General features: G+C 38.5%; 1 protein-coding gene across 2 annotated transcripts in view; it reads left to right on the top strand.

Moving 5' to 3' along the window:
- The first annotated feature begins 870 nt into the window (after positions 1-870).
- pxk (PX domain containing serine/threonine kinase) overlaps positions 871-23,519 on the top strand; it is a 29,619-nt gene continuing 6,970 nt past the window's right edge. Inside the window, exons 1-18 of one of the 2 annotated variants that reach the window (XM_088069737.1) lie at positions 871-1,157; positions 4,744-4,794; positions 5,673-5,720; positions 8,193-8,379; positions 9,015-9,092; positions 10,654-10,727; positions 11,917-11,991; positions 12,954-13,058; positions 14,325-14,426; positions 14,565-14,726; positions 15,111-15,228; positions 15,485-15,563; positions 16,221-16,269; positions 16,387-16,464; positions 17,072-17,158; positions 17,656-17,719; positions 18,466-18,525; positions 19,470-19,498. In XM_088069737.1, coding sequence (XP_087925863.1) covers positions 1,056-1,157; positions 4,744-4,794; positions 5,673-5,720; positions 8,193-8,379; positions 9,015-9,092; positions 10,654-10,727; positions 11,917-11,991; positions 12,954-13,058; positions 14,325-14,426; positions 14,565-14,726; positions 15,111-15,228; positions 15,485-15,563; positions 16,221-16,269; positions 16,387-16,464; positions 17,072-17,158; positions 17,656-17,719; positions 18,466-18,525; positions 19,470-19,486 — 1,536 coding nt within the window. In that variant the 5' untranslated portion in view covers positions 871-1,055 and the 3' untranslated portion in view covers positions 19,487-19,498. The remainder of the gene's footprint in view (positions 1,158-4,743; positions 4,795-5,672; positions 5,721-8,192; positions 8,380-9,014; positions 9,093-10,653; positions 10,728-11,916; positions 11,992-12,953; positions 13,059-14,324; positions 14,427-14,564; positions 14,727-15,110; positions 15,229-15,484; positions 15,564-16,220; positions 16,270-16,386; positions 16,465-17,071; positions 17,159-17,655; positions 17,720-18,465; positions 18,526-19,469; positions 19,499-23,519) is intronic. The other variant, XM_088069732.1, reaches the window with a different exon arrangement.

Raw genomic sequence — 23,519 nt, 5'->3', positions numbered from 1 at the left:
CTGTTCATAGTTATTTTAATGATAAATTTTAAACTATGTTAAAGAAAAATATTATTGTTTTCTTGTAACTTTTTCCTAATTTATTACTAATATTTCGGCCATGTCTCATTAAGTTGGTCATTCCCTTTACATTGTCTTATATTTTATTTTATTTTATTTTTTGCAAGACATCAAACCAAATTGCTCAACTTTCAGAGGGTTAAAGATTAATTCCAATAACCTATTATTAATATTTCATCTTTTATAATATTACAATTATTATCAACATCAGTATATTACAACATCAGAATTGAAGGCTTATGAAATAAAAGATATACTGGGCTTTGCTTCACACATTTTAGGGTTCATTTATTGTCATTCTACAACATAGAAAGAAGTGTGAGTTATAATCCCTTTTATTTTACCTCATAAAAGAAAAACACTGATAAATAAATATTTATAAATAAATAAATAAATAAAATAAATAAATTCTAATAAAAGACTTTTGTAAAGGGCTTGAAAAGGACTCTATAAATAAAATCTATTATTATTATTACTATTATTATTATTAATACTTATTCATTCATTCATATTTGGATTATTTGCTCATGTCAGTGAATAATTTCCAAAACATTAACAAAACCCCATTACACATCTTTTACTCATAACACTTATTATTACTTTATTGTTTTTATTTTAAAATTATTATTTAAAAACAAGTTTTCATGTTGGAGTATAGAGGGTGAATAAATAAAGAACAGTCCCTAAATCCTCTCTGCTGGACCTGACCAGTATGTGACAGAGCGGTTCCTGTCCAGACCAGCAGGGGGCTCTGACACTCCTTCACGCGGCTCTTCACCCTCTAATTGTGACGCAGAAGCAGCGTAATGACGTGATGATGTTGACGTCGGAGCGAAGCGGCGCTTCCTGGTTACGGTAAAGCTAACAGCTAACAGCTAACATCCAGTCCGCTCCTCTCTCTGCTCCGCGGGGCTCCGCCTCACTGTTTTCCCGGCGGCTTCAGTGACAGCGACGGACGGACGCTCAGCTCAGACTTTCACCGTCAATCCTCCGGGATGTCTTTCCTGGAGAAACCGGCCCCCGGCAGGCTGCTGCTGGACGACACCGTCCCCCTGACGGCGGTGATCGAAGCCAGCCAGAACCTGCAGTCCCACACGGTGAGTGTTTACGGGGAATAAACGTCCATTTACCGCTAACAACTCGCACTCTTAACGGTAAAACACTCATATTTTATTCACTACACGTGGACAGATGTGTCGATGCAGGTGCGTCTCAAATATAACGCTAATTAAGTTTTTTCTAAGGGGGCGTTTAAGTCAGTCGCTGCGTCACCAGTTCCATTATCGGACACATATGTGGGAGATTGATTTCGCCTTATCTTCTGTAATTTGTTAGATCAACCACAAACCACCTCTGACGACTACACTCAATATAGGTGTGAAAACATTACAGTCACCTCGTGAGTGAGTCGACAGTCTCATTTTTAAGCATCAGAATTGCTTCGTAACTCTATTATCGGACAGGCGGGCAGCTGACTGGCACTGTGCTGCTGTCACTGATTAAGCAATTTCCTGGAAGCTCTTCTACACACAGCAAACTGCTGATATAAAGGGATTTAGACTGGAGCATTGACACAGGCAGTATTTAGGGCCAGGAGCTGAAAGCATGCCTCCAAACCCCGAGAACCGTCTCTGATCTACTGCGTAATTGTCAATACAGCGAATTCCATTTAAAAGTTTTCCGTTTTATTGATTTCTGTTAATATTGACAAACGAATACGCTATCTAAAACAATATGTGTGAACATTTTGAATTTGTTATGGTCTGATGTAACATGCGGCACACACACCCTCCATCAAATACTTATTATAAACCTCAGACCTCCTTATACTAACATTGTCCTAAGCCTACGAGACGGTTAGAAATGTTTAGATTTTATTCAAATAAGTCATTCTTTCTGTATTTTATATATGCCGAATCGAAGAGAGAGTGGATCTTTATTTAGGTCTTTAAAATATATTGGTATAAACAATAAACTTTTGCGGATGTCCACGAAAACATTAAACAGCCAGATTTTATAACGGAGTTTGGCGCGGCAACTCCCTTAACATAAGAACTCTAAGCCTAAGTTAAGCATTAATTTGCACTCAAATGTGTACTTTGACCTGGTTTGTACAGTAATAAACGACGTTGACCGTCCATGATCATGACATAGGAATCATAAAACTGGACATGTGTCGCTTGTCCGATAATGGACGCATCTGTGTTGGGTTTGTTGTTGACAGTCCGACTGGGATCAGCTGAGCTAGCCAGTTAGCTTAGCATGCTAATGTCAAGCATCCGACCACTGTTGATGTTGTTATTGTCAAACAAAATCAGGAGATACTGGTACTGATGGATATGATAGTTAGATTTATATATTTAGCCAATCCTGTGTATTTGTATTGGTTCACTATGTCTCCGTTTTTGTGTATTTGTACTGTTATAGTTTTTGTTTACTTCTATTAGTCCACTGAAAATCAACCAAAACAGCAACTTTCAAGTAATTCGGGTCATTTTACAGATTTTACAGCTTGATACTGAAACTATCAGACGACTTTCCAGCATTTGTCAACATAAGCAGCTCCAAAATGAGTGTAATACTGTGAGGTCAGGCCTCCCACATACTGTAACGCTTTGTCATGGCCTGTTTAAGCTTCTAGTCAAGAACTAGTCATTTCCTGTTAATTACCAATCACAAGTAACTGATCTGAAGGAAAAAAAAGTCTGATGAACATCACACATAATACAGAATAATACAAACAGTATAGACAAAATCAAAAGTGACTGAAAAGGTTCAGGCAGAAGCAAAATGTCCTACAGTTCAATGGTTTAAATTCTTATGAAACAAATCTGAACATAACACAAGTAAGTGATGTTGCTCCAGGTTTCAAAGGGTTAATGACTTCCTCGAGATTAAAGGTCAGCAGCCTGACAGACTCGGGTCGAGCGGAGAGCCATGAGAAAGGACAGAAGGCAGGTTTATTTTATGTCACACCTCTCAACAACAACTTAATTTAAAGATATAGATGAAAAACACGACAGTTAACAGACTGAACAGACTGTGCTGGAAGATTTCAGATTAAAAGTTTAACAGGTGACATCAGAAAAGAGGATGGATATAATAATAATAATAGTAATAATACACTTTATTTGTATAGCACCTGAAATACAAGAAGTGCAGCCAATCATGCTTTACAAGAAAGAAACACAGGCACCAAGTGCTTCACATGAGAAGACATGGAGACATAAGAAGACATAAAGACATAGATATAGATACCATAAATAACAGAAAGATTGTTGTGATAACATCATACCCACGCTGCTGCACTGGAAAAACTCAGTTTAGGTTTTTTTGACATTTGCCAGAAAGAATTGAAGAGAGAAATCTTTGAGAGGCTGAGTCACAGCAGGTAAACAGGAAGTGATGTCAGCACTTCAGCTGTTTACATCCTGGCTGTTTGTGAAGCCGCTCAGATCACATGAATAGATGTGAGATTACAGCAGAGACCAGAGTCTGCGGGCAGGAATGAGACTGAGAGGATTAAAGGAAAAGTCCGTGTTTACCACAGACTTTCTTTTTTTCATTATTCTGTTCATTTTGTTCATTGTTCTTGTCGGTTATGAAAACATTTCATCAGCAGCTTCACTGCAGAGATCTGCTTTCTAAATGAGTTATCTCAAGCACTTATTTAGAAATGAAACAGAAAGTTAACAAACCTGAAACATGAACCTGTTTATTAAGTTTCGGTGCTGTCTTTCCTTTATTTTATATATCTTTATCTAATTTATTTCTCATAAAATCATTCCCTCAGAATTTTGACTTGATATAACTTTTAATCTAAGTGCATTATTTTGTTTAATATTATGAATTAATACATACAAAAGAACTTTTTTCTTCCATAAAACTGGGAATTTATTTGAATTATGACTTTTCTTGTAATATTACCACCCAAAAGTACAACTTTATCTAATAACACGACCTTTACTCATAATAATACAACTTTTCTTTCATACAGTGATTATTTTGGAGGTGGGGGGTTTAAAATAATGAACTTACTTTAGAAGTATGATAATGTTTTTCATTGAAATTATGACTTTTCACCACAGTGTGTTATTTAGTGTCATATTACAATTTAAATTTGTTTCTTTCTCCAATAAACTGTGAATTGAACTCCATATAATTATGATACTTAACTATTTGCCCTGTATTCTCATAACAAAGCTGCTTTTTCATACAACATTTTGACTTTATTCTCAAAATGTTCACAGCTGTTGGACTGTGGGACAACAAGCACCGTAACCATAGTAACCACAGTAACCACCGTTAACATTTAACATTTCATCCCACCTTTTATTCCTTTTATTTCCCTTCTATACTTTTTAAAGGTTTATTATGGAGGAATTGTCAGTTACAGTTTTAAACAGTATCGCCAGTGAAAGTAAAGGTCAGCCTCGTATTCACTCTTGTTTGCTATATTTGTATTTTTCGGCTCTGTGTTTGCAGTTTTTGTAGCTTCACCTGCGATCTGCTACCTGGTTGCTACTTTTTGATAAAGTCCAGGACCATAGCATCACACTCCTTTAGCAGTTTTTTTGTCTCATTGATTCAAACATTTATATTTCTTATTATTGTACATTGTTTTTACTTTAAAAAGCAGCTAATGAAGTGTTTTGATTGCAGCTTTTCTCTCTTGTTTTTCAGGAGTACATCATCCGAGTCCAGAGGGGCGTGTCCTCAGAGAATAGCTGGCAGGTAAATGCACCAATCACAACCTCGATGAACAAACCGAAGGGAGCTGGTAACATAACCCCTGATGTACTTCACAACCATCCTGTGGAGGTCGAAGACCATTTTACGTATCTAGGCACTATTATTGATCAAACTTTAAGCTTTAATGAGAACTCAGAAAGAGTTTTTAAGAGAGCAAACCAGCGATAGTTTTAACTAGGAAGCTGAAGAGCTTTGCAGTCAGTCAGCATTTACTCGAAATGGCATCCAGAGGCCTTGTTGAAAGTACTTTACAGTTTAATATAACTGCTTGGTATGGCAGTTTGAGTGTGAAGTACAAACAAACAAGCTTTCCACAGTCGTCAGTGTTTGCAGGGAAGCCACAACAGCAACTCTGTGAGATATTTAACAGAGCAGTAGTCAGGAAGGCCCGACAGACATTGGTGGATGCCTCACACACCTTAAATTCAGAGTTTGAATTGCTTCCATCCGGCCGCCGATTCAGAAAGAAAGAAATCTTTTATGAATGCAAAACGACTGCACCGTGGAAAACAAAGGATTTTAAGAGCATCATCTGTATGTCACGATATTCTCACCTGCTGCTGCTGTTTCCTGACTGTTTGCACAGTTTGTTTGTGTTGTATGGTGTGATTTGTTTTTCTCTGTAATTTAATGTATTGGAGACGCCAAAGACAAATTTCCACTAAGGTGGATAACAAAGTTAATCTTATCTAAATAAGAATTCACCTGAGAGAGAAAACGACAACTGTGCAACTCCAGAAACAGAAATGCTGACTGATGAAAATGTCCCGGCGGGATCATAACACTGATGAGGAGATGAGCTGACCAATGACAGCCGATTTGTCAACAGTAGCTGATAAATGTGTGTGTTTGTTTCGCAGGTGATTCGGCGTTACAGCGACTTTGATGTTCTCAACAGCGGCCTGTTGGTGAGTTTCACATCTCTGAGCGTTTTAAAACAAACTGATCTCACAGACGGTCAGAGTGTATCCCGGTCGTTCTGTCGGAGGATCAAACTAAAAACCTTCCTCAGCCGACGGTGACGGTGTCTGTGAGGTTTGACATTTTAAAAAAGATCTGCAAAGTCAGAGCAGCCAGAACACACAAACCCACACTGCCACACACACCAGCTTCGTCTTTGCCAACCCCCTTCCTGTTCGGGAACGCTCTGTGGCGGCTCGTTACGACACATTTGAGGCTTTAGTGTTGTGTCATCGATTTCCCACAAGCCTCTGTTGGTGCAGTGAGAGGGCGGTTTGATGTTTGTCCCTGTGCCGGTTATAGATTTTAAGGTTGTTCTGAACAATCTGAAAAATCTTCCTGAGTCTCCAGACTGGAATCTGCAGTCTGCACGGCTCCTAACCGATGAGATTTCACTCATGTTGTGAGTGTTTTTTAGCCGTGTTTGTGACGTGGCTCTGCAGACGGTAATGTGGTCCGACACTTTGCTCCAGACTGAAATGTCTCATCGATGATCGGATGCCTTTAAATGCCAGAAAATCTCAGTTTTGGTCAGCAGGCTGTTGTCGAGGAGGCTCATTTGTTGCACTCATCTAAATCTTAAAGATTAGAAGTAAAAGTATCACCTGTGTGAAGTTTTATTATCTAGAACAAGAAAAGCACTAATCTTATTTGAAATCAGCTTTTATCTTGTTTAAAGACTTGCGGTGGCCGGACATCCTGACTCGTTCAAAGATATCATATCATGTGAAAATCATTCACTGCGCTGGCAGCCAGATTTACCTTCAAGCAGAAGGAAACTCAAATTATCAAAAATGTTTTTACTTACCATTTTTGCATTGTGCTTTAGTTTAAAGCATTACACCCCAAAAGGGCTTTTTTTTTGCAACTTGGACCCTGATTTTCCTTTATTTTTTCTGACTAATGGAGACAACAATCTTTAGTATTTTCCTTCACTGTTGCTTGTCTGTTTATTGTTGTGAAGGCAAAAACAAAGTGCACACATTAGATTATGCTCTCGTAAATATTTAATTCACTAACCACAGCGGTGACGTTTAGAGCTTAATGCTCCTCTGCTTTTTCATCTCTTGTCTTTTCTTCGCCTGCATTATCTCGTGTTCAGCATACTTTTGTGAACTTTCTGTTTGTTTTTGTGACCAAGTCTCGCTGAAGTCTCATTTTGAAATCTCGTGAGAGGTGACTTGTTGCAGTGAAAACTGTGGAGTGAAACATCAGTGAGAGCTGGAGAGAGGAGTGCCAGGAACAGTGTGCTGTGTTGAGTACTGAAAGTGCAGCTTCATGCTGTCTACAAGATTTTCAGTGTCACGGCTGAATATTAAGCTGATGTCAACGATGTGGAAAAGTTTGCGAGTTTTGAGAAATTTCAGAATTTCAGCTCTCCTTGAGTTAGACGCACAACAACAGACCAGATCAACAAAACGTACTGAAAAATGTTTGTCAGACATTTCCAACAACGATCTGAGCTTGTCATCAGAATGAGCTCAGGTTAACATCCTCCCACTTACACACAGTGTCATATTGATCTTTAGGAAATCTATAATCAATAGAGCTGCTTTGTACCAGAGTGCAGCGGATTGTCCTGGTTCAGCTCTCAGTTGATGTTTAGGTCACATCGTTCCTGGATAACAGGAAGTTAGCAGATTTTCTGCTGAGGTTTCGCCTGCTCGTTTCCTTCTCGGGGTCTCCCTCTGACTTCGACCTCCTGTCAGCCGCCGACCTTCAGTCGACATTCAGCAGCAGTGACAGAAACCTGCTGTTAATGTGTGTGTCTTTGTTAATGTATCGCTGGAAAACACAGGAAAGGGAAAACATTTACTAGTGACCAGAAAACCAAAGACATAAAAGTACGAACAGTTCTTTGTATTACAGGTCGACAGATTATCAGCCTGGCCGATTACTGGGGCTGATATTTGGCATTTTGCAGATTTTCTGTATCAGCGTTTTATTTTAATGATCACCGATAAAAATGATTAAAAAGTGCAAAGAAAGTGTCGGCATGGGAGGAACTTTTACTTTACAAAACTTCCGGGAGCTGTTTTTAATGTTATTTTTTCACTTGACTTTATAAAGAAAGTTAATGTTAAATAAATAAATAAATATGCTCTTTTTTTTACATCTTTTCTAAAAAAAACTATAAAATCAAATCAAGTCTTTGTCTTCTGTGTGCATCGAGCACCGTGATTGGCTGTTTAACATGATGTCACAGCTGAAATAAGAAATTACCCTCTGTGTCGCAGCTCGAGTTTTGTGTTGGAGTTTGTTATCTTCCTAATTCTAAAAATTAACAGAAAGATTTTAATTTTAGTGGAAATGCATATCGGTTCCACATGTCGGTTATTGGTCTCATTAAATACTAATAATCGGTATCGGACCTGAAAAACTAAAAACTCGACCCCTTCTTTATATCTTTGTCTCTCCAGGTTTGTGGCATCAGCCTCCCTCTTCCTCCAAAGAAGCTGATAGGAAACATGGACAGGGAGTTCATAGCGGAGAGGCAGAGAGGACTGCAGGCCTATCTGGACTCAATTACCCAGCATCCCATGCTGTCAAGCTCCCTGACTGTTAAGAAGTTCCTGGACCCCAACAACTACTCTGCCAACTACACAGGTGTGTCCGCTCGTCTTCACGGAGAGATTTTCTGATCCTCTCCAGAGGTGGAAAATAACTTAACGTACTGCACTTATGCACAGTTTTTATGTACTTTATACTACTTCACTACCACAGATAATACTGCATTTTTCCCAACTACATTTCATTTAATTTCATTTATTTTATTTATATGGACAACACACATTAATCACCATTTCTGTAAATGTGCCAGTTTTAGCCATCAGGCTAATTTTCAGCTGGAGTCCTTTGGCAAGATGTTTTGAAACCTGTAAAATGATAAAATTCGCATCACAGTCGTGACCGACGAGCACAACAAACAGAGAAGCTAAAATTACAGCACAGAGTTGGTGTAACTGGATAATCTGCTCAGGATGGCGCTTTATCTCACAGACACTGTGGCAGACACACACATCACATTGTGACCATGAAAGCTGTTTTATTATGAACTATGTTTAAATATTTTGGTGTGTTTGCATGGACATAAATGCCAAGTAAGCGTGGACATCAACAGACTAAAACGTATTGACTACGTATTGTTTGAAAGTCCCCCAAAAAACAAGTTATTTTCTTGCTTCTTAAACTAATCCAAGTTGTGTCTCTCTCTTTTCTCTCTGTGTCTGTCCATATTTCAGAGATCGCCCTGCAGCAGGTGTCCATGTTCTTCAGGTCGGACCTGAAGTGGGAGGTCCTGGAGCCTCTTAAAGACATCGGTAAGACTCTGAACTCGGCTGAAATTCGCAATTTTTTTAATACGAGAACTGCACGCGGTGCTAATGCTAACTGCTAACACTTTTTGGCTTTGTTGAATTCATATTCTCATTATTGGGCTGCAACTAATGAGTATTTGCGTTATCAATTAATCTGCCAGTTACTTTCTTGATTAATCGATTGGTCCACAAACTTATAGAGAATCTCAAAATGCTCCGTGCTTTTTCCTAAAGCTGAAGGTGAAACCATCAAAGTGTTCAAAACCCCAAAATATTCAGATTTCTTTAATGGACAAGGAAAAAAAACAGCAAATCCTCAGAGTTTAGGAGCTGGAACCAGAGAATGATTAATTATGAATTTTCTTTTGATTAACTAATCAGTTAATGACCAAATTGCTCGTTTTACTCATCACATATTTATGATGCCAACATCTCTGATAATCTCCTTTTAAACACTCAGTTTCAGTCAGTTCACTCATTACAAAGAAACCAGACTGTGATCTAAACAGGAGAAGAGTCATTTTAATGAGTCAATCACTCTGAGTTTAATCTGTGCCCGAGTATTGATTAATAATCAAATGATAAGAATGCATTTAGACACAGTGAAGTGATTGATAAGCACTGTGAGAGAAGATGAGCTCAAAGATGCGGCGTTACTGTAAAACCTGGTTATTTATCACAATGGTCTAAAAAAGGGTTCCCACAGATCCTCAGAAAGTCTCAAAAGGCATTTAATTCATTAATCCAACAGTGCCTTAATTGGTATTAAAATGTATTACAAATATATATATATATATATATATATATATATATATATATATATATATATATATATATATATATATACATAGTATTATTATTATTATTTTGTCATTAATATTTTTATTTTTAAATACAAACAATTTACATACATACAATTTGCCAAATTCCTGTTGCATGAATGGCAAAAAGTTGCATTTTTTTTGTTACAATAAATATTTGTATAAAATTGTCCTTAACCCAAAGAAATTGTTGTCGGTTCGTGTTTTCCTTTTTATTCATTATTGGTTCTTATAAATTGGTCTTCATTCCAAGCGGCATTAAAAAAGTCTTAAAAAGTCTTTAACCTGCCTTAAGCTGTGTGAACCCAGCAGTAAATAAAAAAAGTGGACTTTTAAAAAACACTGTAACTTTTGCTGAGTTGTGAAATAAAGCCAAAAAACAGTTAAAACTCATTTTAGCTACAACGATAAGTTATAAAACAGCAGCACAAGAGTTTGAAAGTCAGCAAACTGGTTCAGTTACGTTCGTTTTACAGTCAGCAGTATTTCACTGAAGTTAAGCTCCTCTGAGCGACTCGTCATACCAGACAAGTGAGACCGAAGCTGCAGAATCCCTGAATGTGCTGAATTCAGCAGCAGTTTGTTTGATTTCCTTGTTTGAGGAAAAATGTGTTTCTCTTCTCAAAACACGACATAATGTTGCATTAAGGCCAAATGATGCAGCTTATTGAAATGATGGTTAAGATACTTTAATGTTTGATTCTCACTGTTTCAGATGAAGTGACATGCTGTTTGTTTTTCAGGCTGGAGGATCAGGAAGAAATACTTTTTAATCAAAAACAAAGAGCTGCCTAAAGAGAGGTATCTGCTGAGCTGGGTGAGTACAAGAGCAGATCGTTGATTTGAAATTTTCTGTGATTAAATAAAAGCAACAGATCAAGAAAAATATCTGTAAAGAGTCAGAAACATAGTACAAATGTGCAACTTTTTTTAAAAAAAAAAAAATCTTGGTCTTTAAGTTGTGATTTGAGATAATCTGAGCTCGAATATGATGCTCCAAACATGCCTGCAAAATTATTAGAAATTTTAAAAAAAATAATGTTTTCACAACCAAGATCATATAAATGTGATATCTGATGTTTTCCAAAATGATATTCAGAGCCTTAACTTTGATATATGACATTTTTATTTATATTCAATTAGTTTTTTTAATACTGATAATAATCTTTATTTTATTTTGAACAAAGAGCTTCTAACTGCATGAAGTCATTTCTTCATATTTCAGTTTCTCTGCAAACTGATGATAGAAATTAAGTTAATGTTCCTTCAAATACATTAAAATGAAGCGTTTTGGTCGATGTTAACCTGCGATACATTTCACATTTCAGCATGAAGCCGTTTTTTGAGGAACTGACTGAGAGAAAAACAACACATGGAAAAGTTTTACTCAGAATTTAAAGTCGTGTTTCTCTCAGGAGAGACGTTTCCGAAGGAAGAAAGAATAGTTCACTCTCTCGCTTCTCTGACAGCGTTCATTTGTTTCCGGGAACGCATCCAAACTGAGTGATTTCCTCCATTCCTCAACAGATTCAATTCAAGTTCATTTAAATTCAATCAGACGTAATCAACGCATGTGAGAGTATTGTCCCGTCAGAAGCGGCGGATGTGGACGGAGAGATAAAGTCTGTAAACACTGATTGAACTTCAGTCACGTGTCTCTTCAGCTGACTGAAGGTTTTGTTTTTGTTCTTTTTCCTTTTTCTGTTTGTGGAAACGAAAACAGACTTAAAGGAATTACTTTAGAGCCCGAAATATACTGAAATTATTAAACCGGATTAAAAGTGATTTACTGAAGGAAAAGAACATGACTTGCACAACATTTGTGCAACTACGTGTTTCAGATGGAAATCCGAAAAGTCGAATTATCAAAATAGCAACTGTAATCCAAAATAAACAATAACCTGTGTGTGTGTGTGTGTGTGTGTGTGTGTGTGTGTGTGTGTGTGTGTGTGTATATGTATGTATGTATGTATGTATGTGTGTGTGTGTGTGTGTGTGTGTTGTAGGTGGACCTGGGTCCTGATAAGTTCCTCTCCGACAAAGACCTGCAGTCAGCCATGAAGCTGTTAACCAGCCTCTCTGTACGTATACTGTGTGTGTGTGTGTGTGTGTGTGTGTGTGTGTGTGTGTGTGTGTGTGTGTGTGTGTGTGTTGCTAGCGCAGCGTTCCACAGCCACCACAGTGACTAAACGTGTGGTCAAAAGTAAAGAGCAGAGGCTGACTTTTTATTGTCTGTTTTAACATAATGAAGCATCATTATGTCATTCAAATATAACATTTATCCAAAAACGGAGTTAAATTTGCAGTAAAATAACAAAATGGCTCCAAAACTGCAGTAAAAACACTTTAATTTATTCATCTGTGGACTGTTGAACTCGTTGTTACAGTCTGCTGCACTAAAGTTAAAGCACGCTGTCAACAGGAAGCTCGACGCTCCTGAGAATGGAGGGAAATTCACAGCTGAACAAAACTAAAGCCAAAACAAAATAGTCATTTTTTTCTCCCTAAAGAAGTTATTAGTAATTGATAAATATACATTTTTGATTAATTTTTATCTATGCAGCTAATTTTCCCACATTATGGAACGGATGTGTTGGTATATTGTGTGTTTGTATCTGTTTGTTTTGTCTGTTTTAATATAATGTTTTTATTGTTTGTGTTAATTTTAGTTTTAGATGTTTGTTCTGTTTGTACCTGCCCGGGGACTGCAGATGTAAAAACTAGCTAATAGCTAAATCTGGCATTGATCATCTTTTCTCATTTTGAGATTAATCTTTTTGTAAATGCTCCTTGCTTAAATAAAGACATGAAAAAAATGAGGCAGCAGCCTCATTAGTCAAACTAAAACTTTTGAGTCTGATGGATTTCATGATTTGTTGTGGTTAAGATACTTTTAAATAATATTTTTAAGTTTCTTTAAATCCTAATATATTTATTTCAATATAAAAATTATTAAAAGACAGACAGTCACCTAGAAAAATAGAAATTCATTTAATTCTAATAATTTTGTTCTGTGAATAATGAAACTCTTCGTCCTCTCCAGACTCCGTATCTGTGTCCGCTGATGTTCTCCAGCACCAGTGAGTCTTCAGCTCTGCTCATCAGGCCGTTCAGTGAGAAAGGCTCTCTGAGAGACCACATCTGTAAGGTACAGATGAGCAGCACCTGACCCTCCACTCACATACATTTTTAAAACTTTGTTTATTACATATCTGCCTCCAGTTCAGTATAATGGATTTAATTTATGTTGCACAGCGTTGAAATGTAACTCTGGATAAACCACAGAACAGTGGAGACTGGTTTAACTGGACCTCTTCTTCAGCAGTGGTGGAAGAAGAAGTCAAATCTTTTACTAAAGTAAAAAAAAAAATCAATAGCACAGAATGTGGAAACATACTGTTACAAGTAAAAGTCCTGCATTCAAAACCTGATATAAGTTAAAGTAAAAATATTGGCACAGGGTTCATACAAGGTGCTTGAATCGGACACTCGACAATTTTGAGCTCTGGAATACCCTTAAAAAATATGACATTTTTTTAACTTAGTCTTTGAAAAAGTACTTGAATTTTATTAAGGTGAACAGAACAATATATTATTATATTATATTATTTATATTATAAATGTTTCAAACCTGGAAGCCAAGAACGGCCGCGCTTGCAATTATTTTCTGATGTCGTATGAGCTCAGCGTGGCGGTGGGTTTGTAAATGCCAGTAAATAGTCGGCGCCAGGATGTTTCACTCGCCTGTAAAACGCTCGCACTGGAGCGTCAGGTGTTCGTACGGGTTTGAGCTGTTTTTTGGCAGGAAAAAATAAGCAGCCGTGCGTGTCTGACTGTGGATGGTGAGGTGAATTTGCTCAGTTCTCTTGCAGCAGATGGTCGGGAGAAAACAATTTCATCCTTCAAAACAAAAAATGAGTGCTTGAAAAAGTATTTTAACATCCTACTTATTTATTTTTTTTTTTAAATGTAACCTTTATTTAACTGTAAATAGTCCCACTGAGAATTCAGAACCTCTTTTTTCAGAGAATTTAAATTGCCCCTGTCTGTATGAACCTTGTTAGCATCATAATATCCTCAAAAGCACCCAAATTAAATCGACTCATTATGCAGAATCGTCCATTTGAGTCAATATTTATGGAACATAATTATGGATGCATTAATGTGTTCCTCGCTTTAATGTTGCAAAAGTAACTAATAACAAATGGTGTCAAATAAATGTAGTTCAGTAAAAAATGCAACATGTGTTTGAAAATGTTGTGGGGTTCAATTATTAAGTAGCAGAAAATGGAAATATTCGAATACAAGTGCTTTGAAGTTGTAGTTAGTGACAGTACTTGAGTAAAAGTACTTAGTTACATCCCATCGCTGCTCTTCAGTAGAAAGTTTCAGTGAAAACTGTTGAATCTTCCAGGTGAAGCCCAGAGAAAGTTACCTGAAGAAGTACTGCAACCCGAAGAAGAGTCAGGGTCTCGAACTGCAGCACATCAAACTGTACGGACGCCAGATCCTGGAGGTATGTTCACACACACACACACACACACACACACACACACACACACACACAGAAAAAACACATGCACAGAACTGAAGAACTAATCCACACACACGTCAAAGTGTTACTGTTACTCGAGCATCTTCTGTCTTTGTTCAGGGCCTGAAGCTCCTCCACGATGGCGGCATGTTTTTCGGTCACCTGCATGCGTCCAACGTCATCGTGGATGAGGGCGTGTGTCGCCTGATAGACGTAGAGAACGGCATGCTGGGAGTTCCCTCAGCACTGCGACCCGCCTTCACTCAACTCAGGAAGATCAATGTACGTAAAAATCGAGTCAGAGAGATAATATGAGGGGAATTTTTGTTTTAGGGAAGAAAGTATTTTCCTTTAAAGAAACACACTTAAAAAAAGATTCACAAGTGTACTATCTGTCCTTGTTTTAATTCATTTTATGCTCTATTTTTATTTGTTATCCTAAATTATTAGATTAGAAAAATGTGTTGAATTAGCACAAAGACACTGTTATTAGCTGGAGCAATGAGTGCAATAATAAAATAATGTCTTAAAAGTAAAAAAAAAAAAAAAAGTAGAAAAAAAATCTTATCCTCGTAAAGATCCTGTAATTGTATTTTGTTATCGACAGTTTATGAAACATAAACCTGAATTAGTCTGTCTAAGTGTTGCGTGTTTGTGTCTCTGCAGAGCACAGAGAGCATCGACGTCTTCTGTTTTGGACATTTACTGTACGAGATGACGTACGGCCGACCGCCAGACAGCGTCCCCGTCGATGAATTCCCCTCTGTCCCCTACACCACTGTGGGTCAGTGTTTTTACACACACATGCACACACAGACAGATGCTGTTATGTGTCTTCTTTCAACCGTCTCTGAAGACATTTTATAATCTGGATCTAAAACATCGATTTTACTGAAATGTCTCAACATTTGTATTATTAGCAATGACTGTGCTTTGTTGATTGTGTGTGTGTGTGTGTGTGTGCGCGGGCGCACGTGTGTGTGCGTGCGTGTGTGTGTGTGTGTGTGTGTGTGTGTGTGCATGTGTGTGTGTGTGTTCAGTGTCAGTGCTGCAGTCCATTCTCTCCACAGAAGCCTGTAAGAGCGGGATGCCGACAGTGTCGGCGCTCATGCAGACACCGTGAGTTCACCTGTCCTCGTCTGTGTCCTCGATGTTTCAGTGTGACTGATCGATTTGAAGAGCACATACACATTTAGCCGGCTAATTCTGAAAATGCATCCTTTTTTCTACGTAATGAACTTCCATTTTCACAAAAATTAAGATGATATTTTTCAGTATTTGTGGAAAAGTTGTTAGCTGTTCACGTTGCAGTGAACTCTATAGACTGGGACTCGTATCAGATGATGTGTGTTTAATAAGGCAAGAGCAAGGAGCTACAAAATAGAAAGTTAAAACAAGTTAAAAAAATACTAAGACAGGTATAAAATACAAAATAAAAGTTGCAGTGCAAGAAATTAATGCACATTTTATTTTTTAAAGGGCAGTTTTATTTTATTTTATTTTTATTTTCTATGTAATTTTTAAGATTTCCTTTGTCAGGGAATGAAAAGAAAAAGAAAAACTAAATAAAAAGTGAAAAGGCAGTGGTAAGTAGAAAAGTCTTCAGCCTTGACTGTGAAGAAAAGTGTTTTTGCTGTACGTGGTTTAGTGTTGAAAAGCTGTCAGCATCATGCATCCATTTAGGAACAGTTTCTGCTTTTGTGTCTGTGACAAAAGAATACAAAAATCCCCCAGAAATGTTATATATTTTTCAAAATTATTTTATTATTTTTGCAGGCTGTTCAGTGACGTCCAGCTCCAACACTCAGAGAAACTCCAGATCAAGGTGAGAGGCTCAGTTTGGTTTTGATGTCTTATAGTTTGTTCATGCACGCACAAGCTTTGCTTCAGAAAATTGAAAACAAAAAGAAACAAACATGAAGCCAAAATCTAAATCCTGCAGGTTCCCAGCAGACTAAAAGAGGCGCTGAGGACGGCGAAGGAGAGTCTGGAGAAGAGGCTGCAGGAGGAGCAGAGAGTGGTAGGTCACTAAATGTCTCATTAAACATCTTTGATTTATTCCACTGAGCACCTCCACCGGAGACATTTGGGAGGTCGTGTCCCTTCTAGATAAGGAGAACGCAGTACGTGCTGCGGAGAGGAGTTTTAGTTTGCTCTTGCGTCATATAAGACTTTGCAACATCATTTCCCACAACCTTTTCATGTTGAAACACAAAAACTCAATACGCTGACTGCAGGAACGGACAGCATTGACACCCGTATTTTCTCTTTACAAATATAAAGTGAATGCAGTTTGACTCTCAGCAGCTACTTCATATTTTCTTATCTCTAATTTAATGTTGAACTATGAACTGATTTAAATGTTTTTATTCACACCAACGAAGAAACAATTGATCATAGCACACAGTATTTAAAATAAGAAATAGAGGGCTTACTGGTATATTTTGGGCCACTGTTGCAGACAATGTAGCTGCCACTTTTTGCTTGAAGATGGCAACACTTCAGTCATTTCTAAAAGCTGAAACTTTTCAGTGCAGGTTTTATAAAAGTTTGCATATTGCAGCTTGTAAATATGAAGTTCGGTGTTTGTAAGGAGAATAATTTTGTGTCTTAATGTTTGATTGAAGCTCCACCAGCACAGGAGGCTGACCAGAGCTCAGTCTCACCACGGCTCTGAGGAGGAGAGGAAGAGGAGGAAGATTCTAGCGAGGAAGGTACGCAGCAGCGTCTCCCTCGCTCTCTTTCTCACTCACGCACGCATGTGCGCAGTCCAGTATCTCTGTGACTGTGAAAGATTTGTGGAGTATGTTGTCATTGTTTATCTTTGTCCCACAGGAATAATTTCAACTGTTTAGAAAGACTGAAATTAATAAATGTTTTTTATGCACTTCTCTTTGAGGTTTGTGGAAAAGCAGGTAGATTTTAACTCTAAAAATACACAGTAAATGGCACATGAAGCACAACGCACTCACGATTAAACCTTTCAGACAGTCTTGACTGGGCGCTGTATCCTCAGTCAAAGTAACAAAGTAAAGATCAGGAAAGCACTCCAATTTGAATTTTTAATTTTGTCAAAATTAAAAATTGGCAAAAATTAAAATCAAAGTGCTGTCCTGATCTTTACTGTATTTTATAAAAGTAAAATGATGCATGTTGGCTATAGTAAAGTAACTTCACAGTGAAATCTAAAATAATGTTGTGGTGTTTGCAGAAGTCCAGACAGTCGGCTTATGAAAATGAAGAAGACGTCTCTGTCAGAAACAACAATAACTCTGGTGAGTCATCGCTGTTATTACCCTGTGTCTCTTGCCTGCTGTTTGAGGCTGCTAATTATTTATTTCACTTTTTTTTTCTTTTTTTTACCTTTTTGTAGTTTTTCTCTTCTTGCACTGTAAGGGTTGCATGTCAATTTCGTTGTACTTGTGCAATGCCAACAGACATATTCTGTTTTATTTTTTTCTTTTGTGCCAGGCTGTAAACATGTTTATTTCCACTGTAAAATTAGACTTTTTAACATCGGGGTAAATGGAGCCAGCAGTGACAGAATTGGGACGCTTCTGGAGTCAGCCTCAAGTGGCCATTAGAGGAACTGCAGTTTTTGGCACTTCTGCGTTGGCTTCATTTTTCAGTCCTAGAGGTTGCAGTTCGTTCGATGCGTGTTTTTTTGCCTCCGCACAGTCTGATGTATCAGTCTTTATCGGGTCAGGAGATGTTGACGCTTCTCCCTCAGAGCTGTAAGATATCAAAAACGTTAAGTTTTTATTTATGCAGGTAGTGTCACTGAGACACCGGGTCTCATTCATAGTTCAGGGCGCATATTTAAGGGCGGGGCCACTTGAGTGACAGGCTGTCTGTGTGGCGTTGCGCCAGTCTGTGAATCACAAATGTGGTCACTTCTGGCACCATAAAGGGCCAAAATGCTGGAGGCCTCAGAACGTCAGTCCACAAACCATCGGGTGACAACACAGTTGCTACGTCCATTTTTTCTCACAGTTCCTGATGTTTTTCTGTCTGTCTGCAGGTTCTGGAGCCAGTTCACCTCCCACATGCCCCTCCTCCCCCACCCCCCCATCCACCACAGGTAGGCCTCACTGTCTGTCCTCCCCTGTGTCTGTTAAACTGTCTGTCCTTCCTCTGTCTGTCTTTTTGTTTGGGAAAGTATTGGACAGACTGTGCAGCAGCCCCCTGTGTTGAGACTCAGCTGCGGTGTGTGGCCTCAGCACGCTGCTCAGAACAATAACAACGTCTTTATCATTAACCCGGAAGTTTTGCCCCCAAGTTTTCATCTGAAATGTGAATGTGTGACTGTGAAGACTAATTAATTGACTCGACCTGTCTCTGTCTCTTCACCTCTTCTCTCGTCATGTGATTACCTGACTGTCAGACAGGTATCTGTCTCTGCTGTAGTAATGTGTCTTATCCACTTTGTTGTGTCTTTAGTTATCTGAGAGCCGGATGGGAAACTCTGATGGTTGATCTTAGATTTTTAAGTTAAAGTCTGATGATATCCAATGTTTTCTTTCTGACAACAAATCCCTCAACAAACACCAAAACCAGCAACGTGTCATCCAGCTCTCAATGCTTTGACTGTCCTACCCTGTAGAAGTATGTAAATGTGTCATAGTGATGTTACTCAAATAGATGTTTTTGGAAAACTGTTTTAGGACCGCCTCTTGAGAGTCAAAGATATGAATCCTCAGTTGGAGACTTCGCAGTTATGAGCGATATGTTTCGTATCTCTGTGACACAGAGCAAAACACAGACAATACTCGTTATAAGGATCAATTCTTTGATGGTTTTATCTTTTTCGTGGGATTTATTGACAATAAGAAAAGCACGTTGACACAAATGTAGCATCAGTTTCCTACCCGGCTATTAGTGTCTCCTCTCCTTTTTTCCTCTCCTCTTCTCCTCTCTCCTCCTCTCCTCGTTGTCCCGGTGACACTGTGTTAATGCTGATTGGTTCACTGAACAGATAACTGTCGTCTCCCTCTCTCTCTTCTTCCTGTGCCGTCTCCACCATAGAGCATGCTCCATTCTGACCGTGTCGTTGGGTAAAGTAAAAGATTTATAATGTCACTGATGATGATGATGATGATGATGATGAAGGTCACTGGTGTTTTTTAAAGTTGTCGTACACCCTGGCCTCCCAGCAAGCTCCCGGTCACAGAGCTCTGCCTCATTATCATGAAAATTAAAAAATAGACTTTTAGGTAAATTTAAAAATGGGTGGATCAGAATCATGAGCCAATGTGGATTCAATGTCAACGGCAGCACAGATTAAAACTTTTGTAAAGTTTCGTTTCGGGATTTTAACTGAAAGCAGGTCCTTTGGGTCTGAAGAAGCGTTGAAATTTGTTTAAGTGGGTTATGGACACAAAACATTCACAATATTGCCTCATCAAGACTCAATTTACGTGGCTGATGCTAATAATGACATTTGGGAATTATGGCAATATATCATTCAATAGTATTTACTTTTTTTTCATAAATAGATGATTTAAGCATAAAATTTTGATACAGATCTGTTAGATTTTGGTTGCTTTATGTCTCATGTTATAAGATACTGAGCAGGACATTTCACAGAGTAAAAATAAACCTTCGGTGCTCTCTGGTGGACAAACCATGTATTGGTGACACTTGTACCTCATTCAACCATTTTAATCACAGACTGTATTTAAAGATGGATGACACATCTCCACTTCCTCCCACTGCATAAAGTGAAGCCAAAATATCCCAAATACACTGTCTTCTTGCGCTGGTGACGTTGTTCTGAGTATTTTTGCTGTAGAGATGAGGGGTGGAGCCCCCGTATCGAGGGCTGGCCCATGCACCCGTCTGACTCAATCACAGCAAGAAAATCAGGCCGAACCCTGCATGAATCTGCATAGATTCTGTCTAAACCACAGCAGCATTTTTTCTATTTAAAAACGTGAATTTCTGCTATTTAAAAAAAAAATCTCTTTAAAATGCTTAAATGTTTATCACAATCAATCTAAGTCTTCAGTGTGGTTACAGAAAATTTTGACACATTCTCCAGCATGTCTCTTCTCTGTCCAAAATGTTAAGTACGGCTCATTTGGCTTCAACACAGCCTGTATATTATTCATACTGATATTCCACAGACTATAAGGTCTGCATTTAAAAAAATAATTTAAAAAAATAACACAGGGAGACTGGAGCAGAGCCGACATGATTTCAGTTCGACCCAATCAGGTCCAGGCAGAGAATCAGAGCTCCAGTTAAATTCCCTTTCACTAACATGGAGGTGACGGGCTTTATCACTGGTGATTTGTAACTTTTTGTATTTTGTTTATTTAAAAAAGGACAATTTACATTAATCCATATTTAAATGTAAATGCACTGGAGTGCCTGATGTTAAGAAGTATCCCAAAAAAATACAAATTATTAAATTACATTTTTTTTTAAAAAAGTAATCTCTGGGATGTATTAAAAAAAAGGAAATGCTAATTGTGTATTCTAGCTGTTTTAAAATTGTGTTTTTTTCACAGTCCTCTTGAGGATGTGTACATATAGATAAGGACACTATTTGCATGATTACATTGAAACAAATAAAAACTTAAATTATATTTTGAAAAATAAAATAAAAATAATAATATAATATGAAGATACAGTATGTGCAGTTGTTAAGACAAACAACAGCCAGACACCAGGAGGTGATCCAGGTGTTTTGGCTTCACTTTTGAAGCGCCGTCGTGTCATTCATCTTTATTATACAGTCTATGATCTCAATTCTAAAGTGACTATTTATGAGATGATGCTCAACATTTCCTCTTAAACTACACTGCTTCTGGATTTATTTTTTTTCTAGAGTAAGTTGACTGAAAGTAGAAATCTGAAGTGAAAAAGCTTCTCTTCTGTATCAGGGTCACTGCTTGCCTGGAACAGGGTGTACGCACATCTTTATAAAAACCTCACAATCTGCAATGATCTCCAAACGTCACAGACAGTCCAGCACCTCCCTGATTCAGACCCCATGTTCTCATTGGAGATTGTGATCTGTCGGTCCTGTCTGTCTGCCCGGTCTTCAGTTCCAGCATGTCTGTCTGTTTCTGTTTCTTTGTTTTTGTTTTGTCTGCTTGTCTGAGTTTGGGACGGGGTTTCACGGTGAAGACGTTCTTTTGTCTGTCACAGGCTCATTGAACTCGTTATAACTCTTTTCTTTTGCTCTGAGCTGTGGGGTTTCACTTTCTTTTGCACCCACGCTGCAGGTTTTCCGCCCAGTCTTACAGAGCTGCTCTGCAGTTATCCAAACCTTCAGTAAATCTTCCATACAGATTTTCTTTTGTTTGGTTTAATATTCAGATAAACTTTGTCCACAAACATTTTGAAAGAAACAAATTAAACTTTTTTTTGCTCTCATTTTGGTTTCTTGACACTGGCAGGTTTTTATCTCTAAGCTCATCCGCTACAATTTTTTTGTAATTCACACTCGGACCAACAAAGATGTGAATTATTTTATTATCATTTTTATACTCTCTCTTCATCTGTTGAAATTGTGTCAGCATGTGATCACAGATCTGTGCACAGATTTCACAATTAATCCGATTTAATCGTGAAATGTGGACACAGCTGGGTTTCGATCTGACACATTTGATCACAGGAGTTTTACCGTGGACGTGACTGAAGGCTCATCTGAATATTACCTGAGGAAAAACACTAGAGGTCACAGTGGCTGCTGAATGTAATGAAAGTCAGGTTGTTCCATCCTGGAGATAATCCGTCACACCTGCAGGCATCAGTGCTTCTGTAAAAGATTAAAATGTAATTCCTTAAGTTTTTGCTCTTCACGGCAGCTAAAAACAGGTTATTCTGCATAAGACATCGTCTTCAAACATGCTAATTGTCTCCTGCAGTGAGGAGTCTCTCCAGGTGTGGTCACCATCTGTCACACTGACGGATGTCCTTTCATTACACTGCAGATGATTCACCGTATAGTCACACAGAAGGTGGAGTCTGTGGACTCCAGGTGCAGCTTTTGGTTTTTCTGCTTCACCCTCATGTCAGAGCTGCCCTCTGCCTGCACTCCTGGGTTTATTCAGCTTGGGATGCGAAGCAAAAAGGGGACGACTGGAAGAGAGCGCTCCAGGTTCTGGTTCAATTCACCATCAGTTCACTCTGCTGATCAAAGTGACCGTGACAAAGTAAACACATGGACTGAAAACACAGGGGCAGTCGCTACAGGTCAGCAAAACTGTAAAGCCGCAAGAACTGTGAGAGAGAAGCAGCTACGACTCCCAGAGGGCATCGCTGTGAAAATCATCCGATCAGAGAGCTTCAGATTCTGCTGCCGTGCGGCTGGTGGTGAGGTGGAGGTCAGGCTACGCTTGCACTGCAAACAAAAGTGGCCCAAGTCAGATTTTTTCAGACAGTGTGAACGAAACAAGTCACATGGAGTCTGATCTATTCGATTCTGATTTGGGGCTCTTTCATATGTGCTGCTGAATCAGATGCAGGTCGGATTTTTTTGCCACGTGACCTCAGTTTTAACGGTCATATCGTAAATCGTGCTACTTTTAAGTCACTCGCAGACGGGTCGCCTGAACTGAGTGTTTTGCCATGATAGTTTTGTAGGGAGGCATTGACAGGTGTATTCAAACGTACCCCTTGACATCCTTCAGTTTTGGATAAAATTTGTTTCAGGGAATCGATTATCGAAACGATCTCCCCACTTCTGACTCCACATCCACAAAATTCTGCTTTCTTTCTCCTCATTATCATCCTCATTATCATCCGCTCACGAATGCAGCGGCTTCCACTGCACATCAACCCAGAAATGAAACCGTAAACGCTCATCGCCGTGTCATCACCGTGTCATCGCCGTGTCATCGCCGTGTCATCGCCGTGTCCTTCATGTTCACTTCCATACGAAAACGTACTGCGTGTGAAGTCTTTGTTATTTTTTTGTGCGTGTGGGTCAGTTTAGGATCATGATCAGTGATTACTGAGATCTGATATTGGCCACATTTATAAGATTATGTGAACAGCCAAACAAAAACATCAGATCCAATCAGTAAATCTGGATTGAGCACTAAAGCTTGCAGTGTGGACGTA

Source organism: Plectropomus leopardus, chromosome 2 (assembly GCF_026936395.1).
Source record: "Plectropomus leopardus strain MGB_pleo_1.0 chromosome 2, ASM2693639v1, whole genome shotgun sequence".
In the NCBI taxonomy this organism is placed as follows: Eukaryota; Metazoa; Chordata; class Actinopteri; order Perciformes; family Serranidae; genus Plectropomus; species Plectropomus leopardus.
This window is presented reverse-complemented; position numbering and strand designations above follow the sequence as displayed.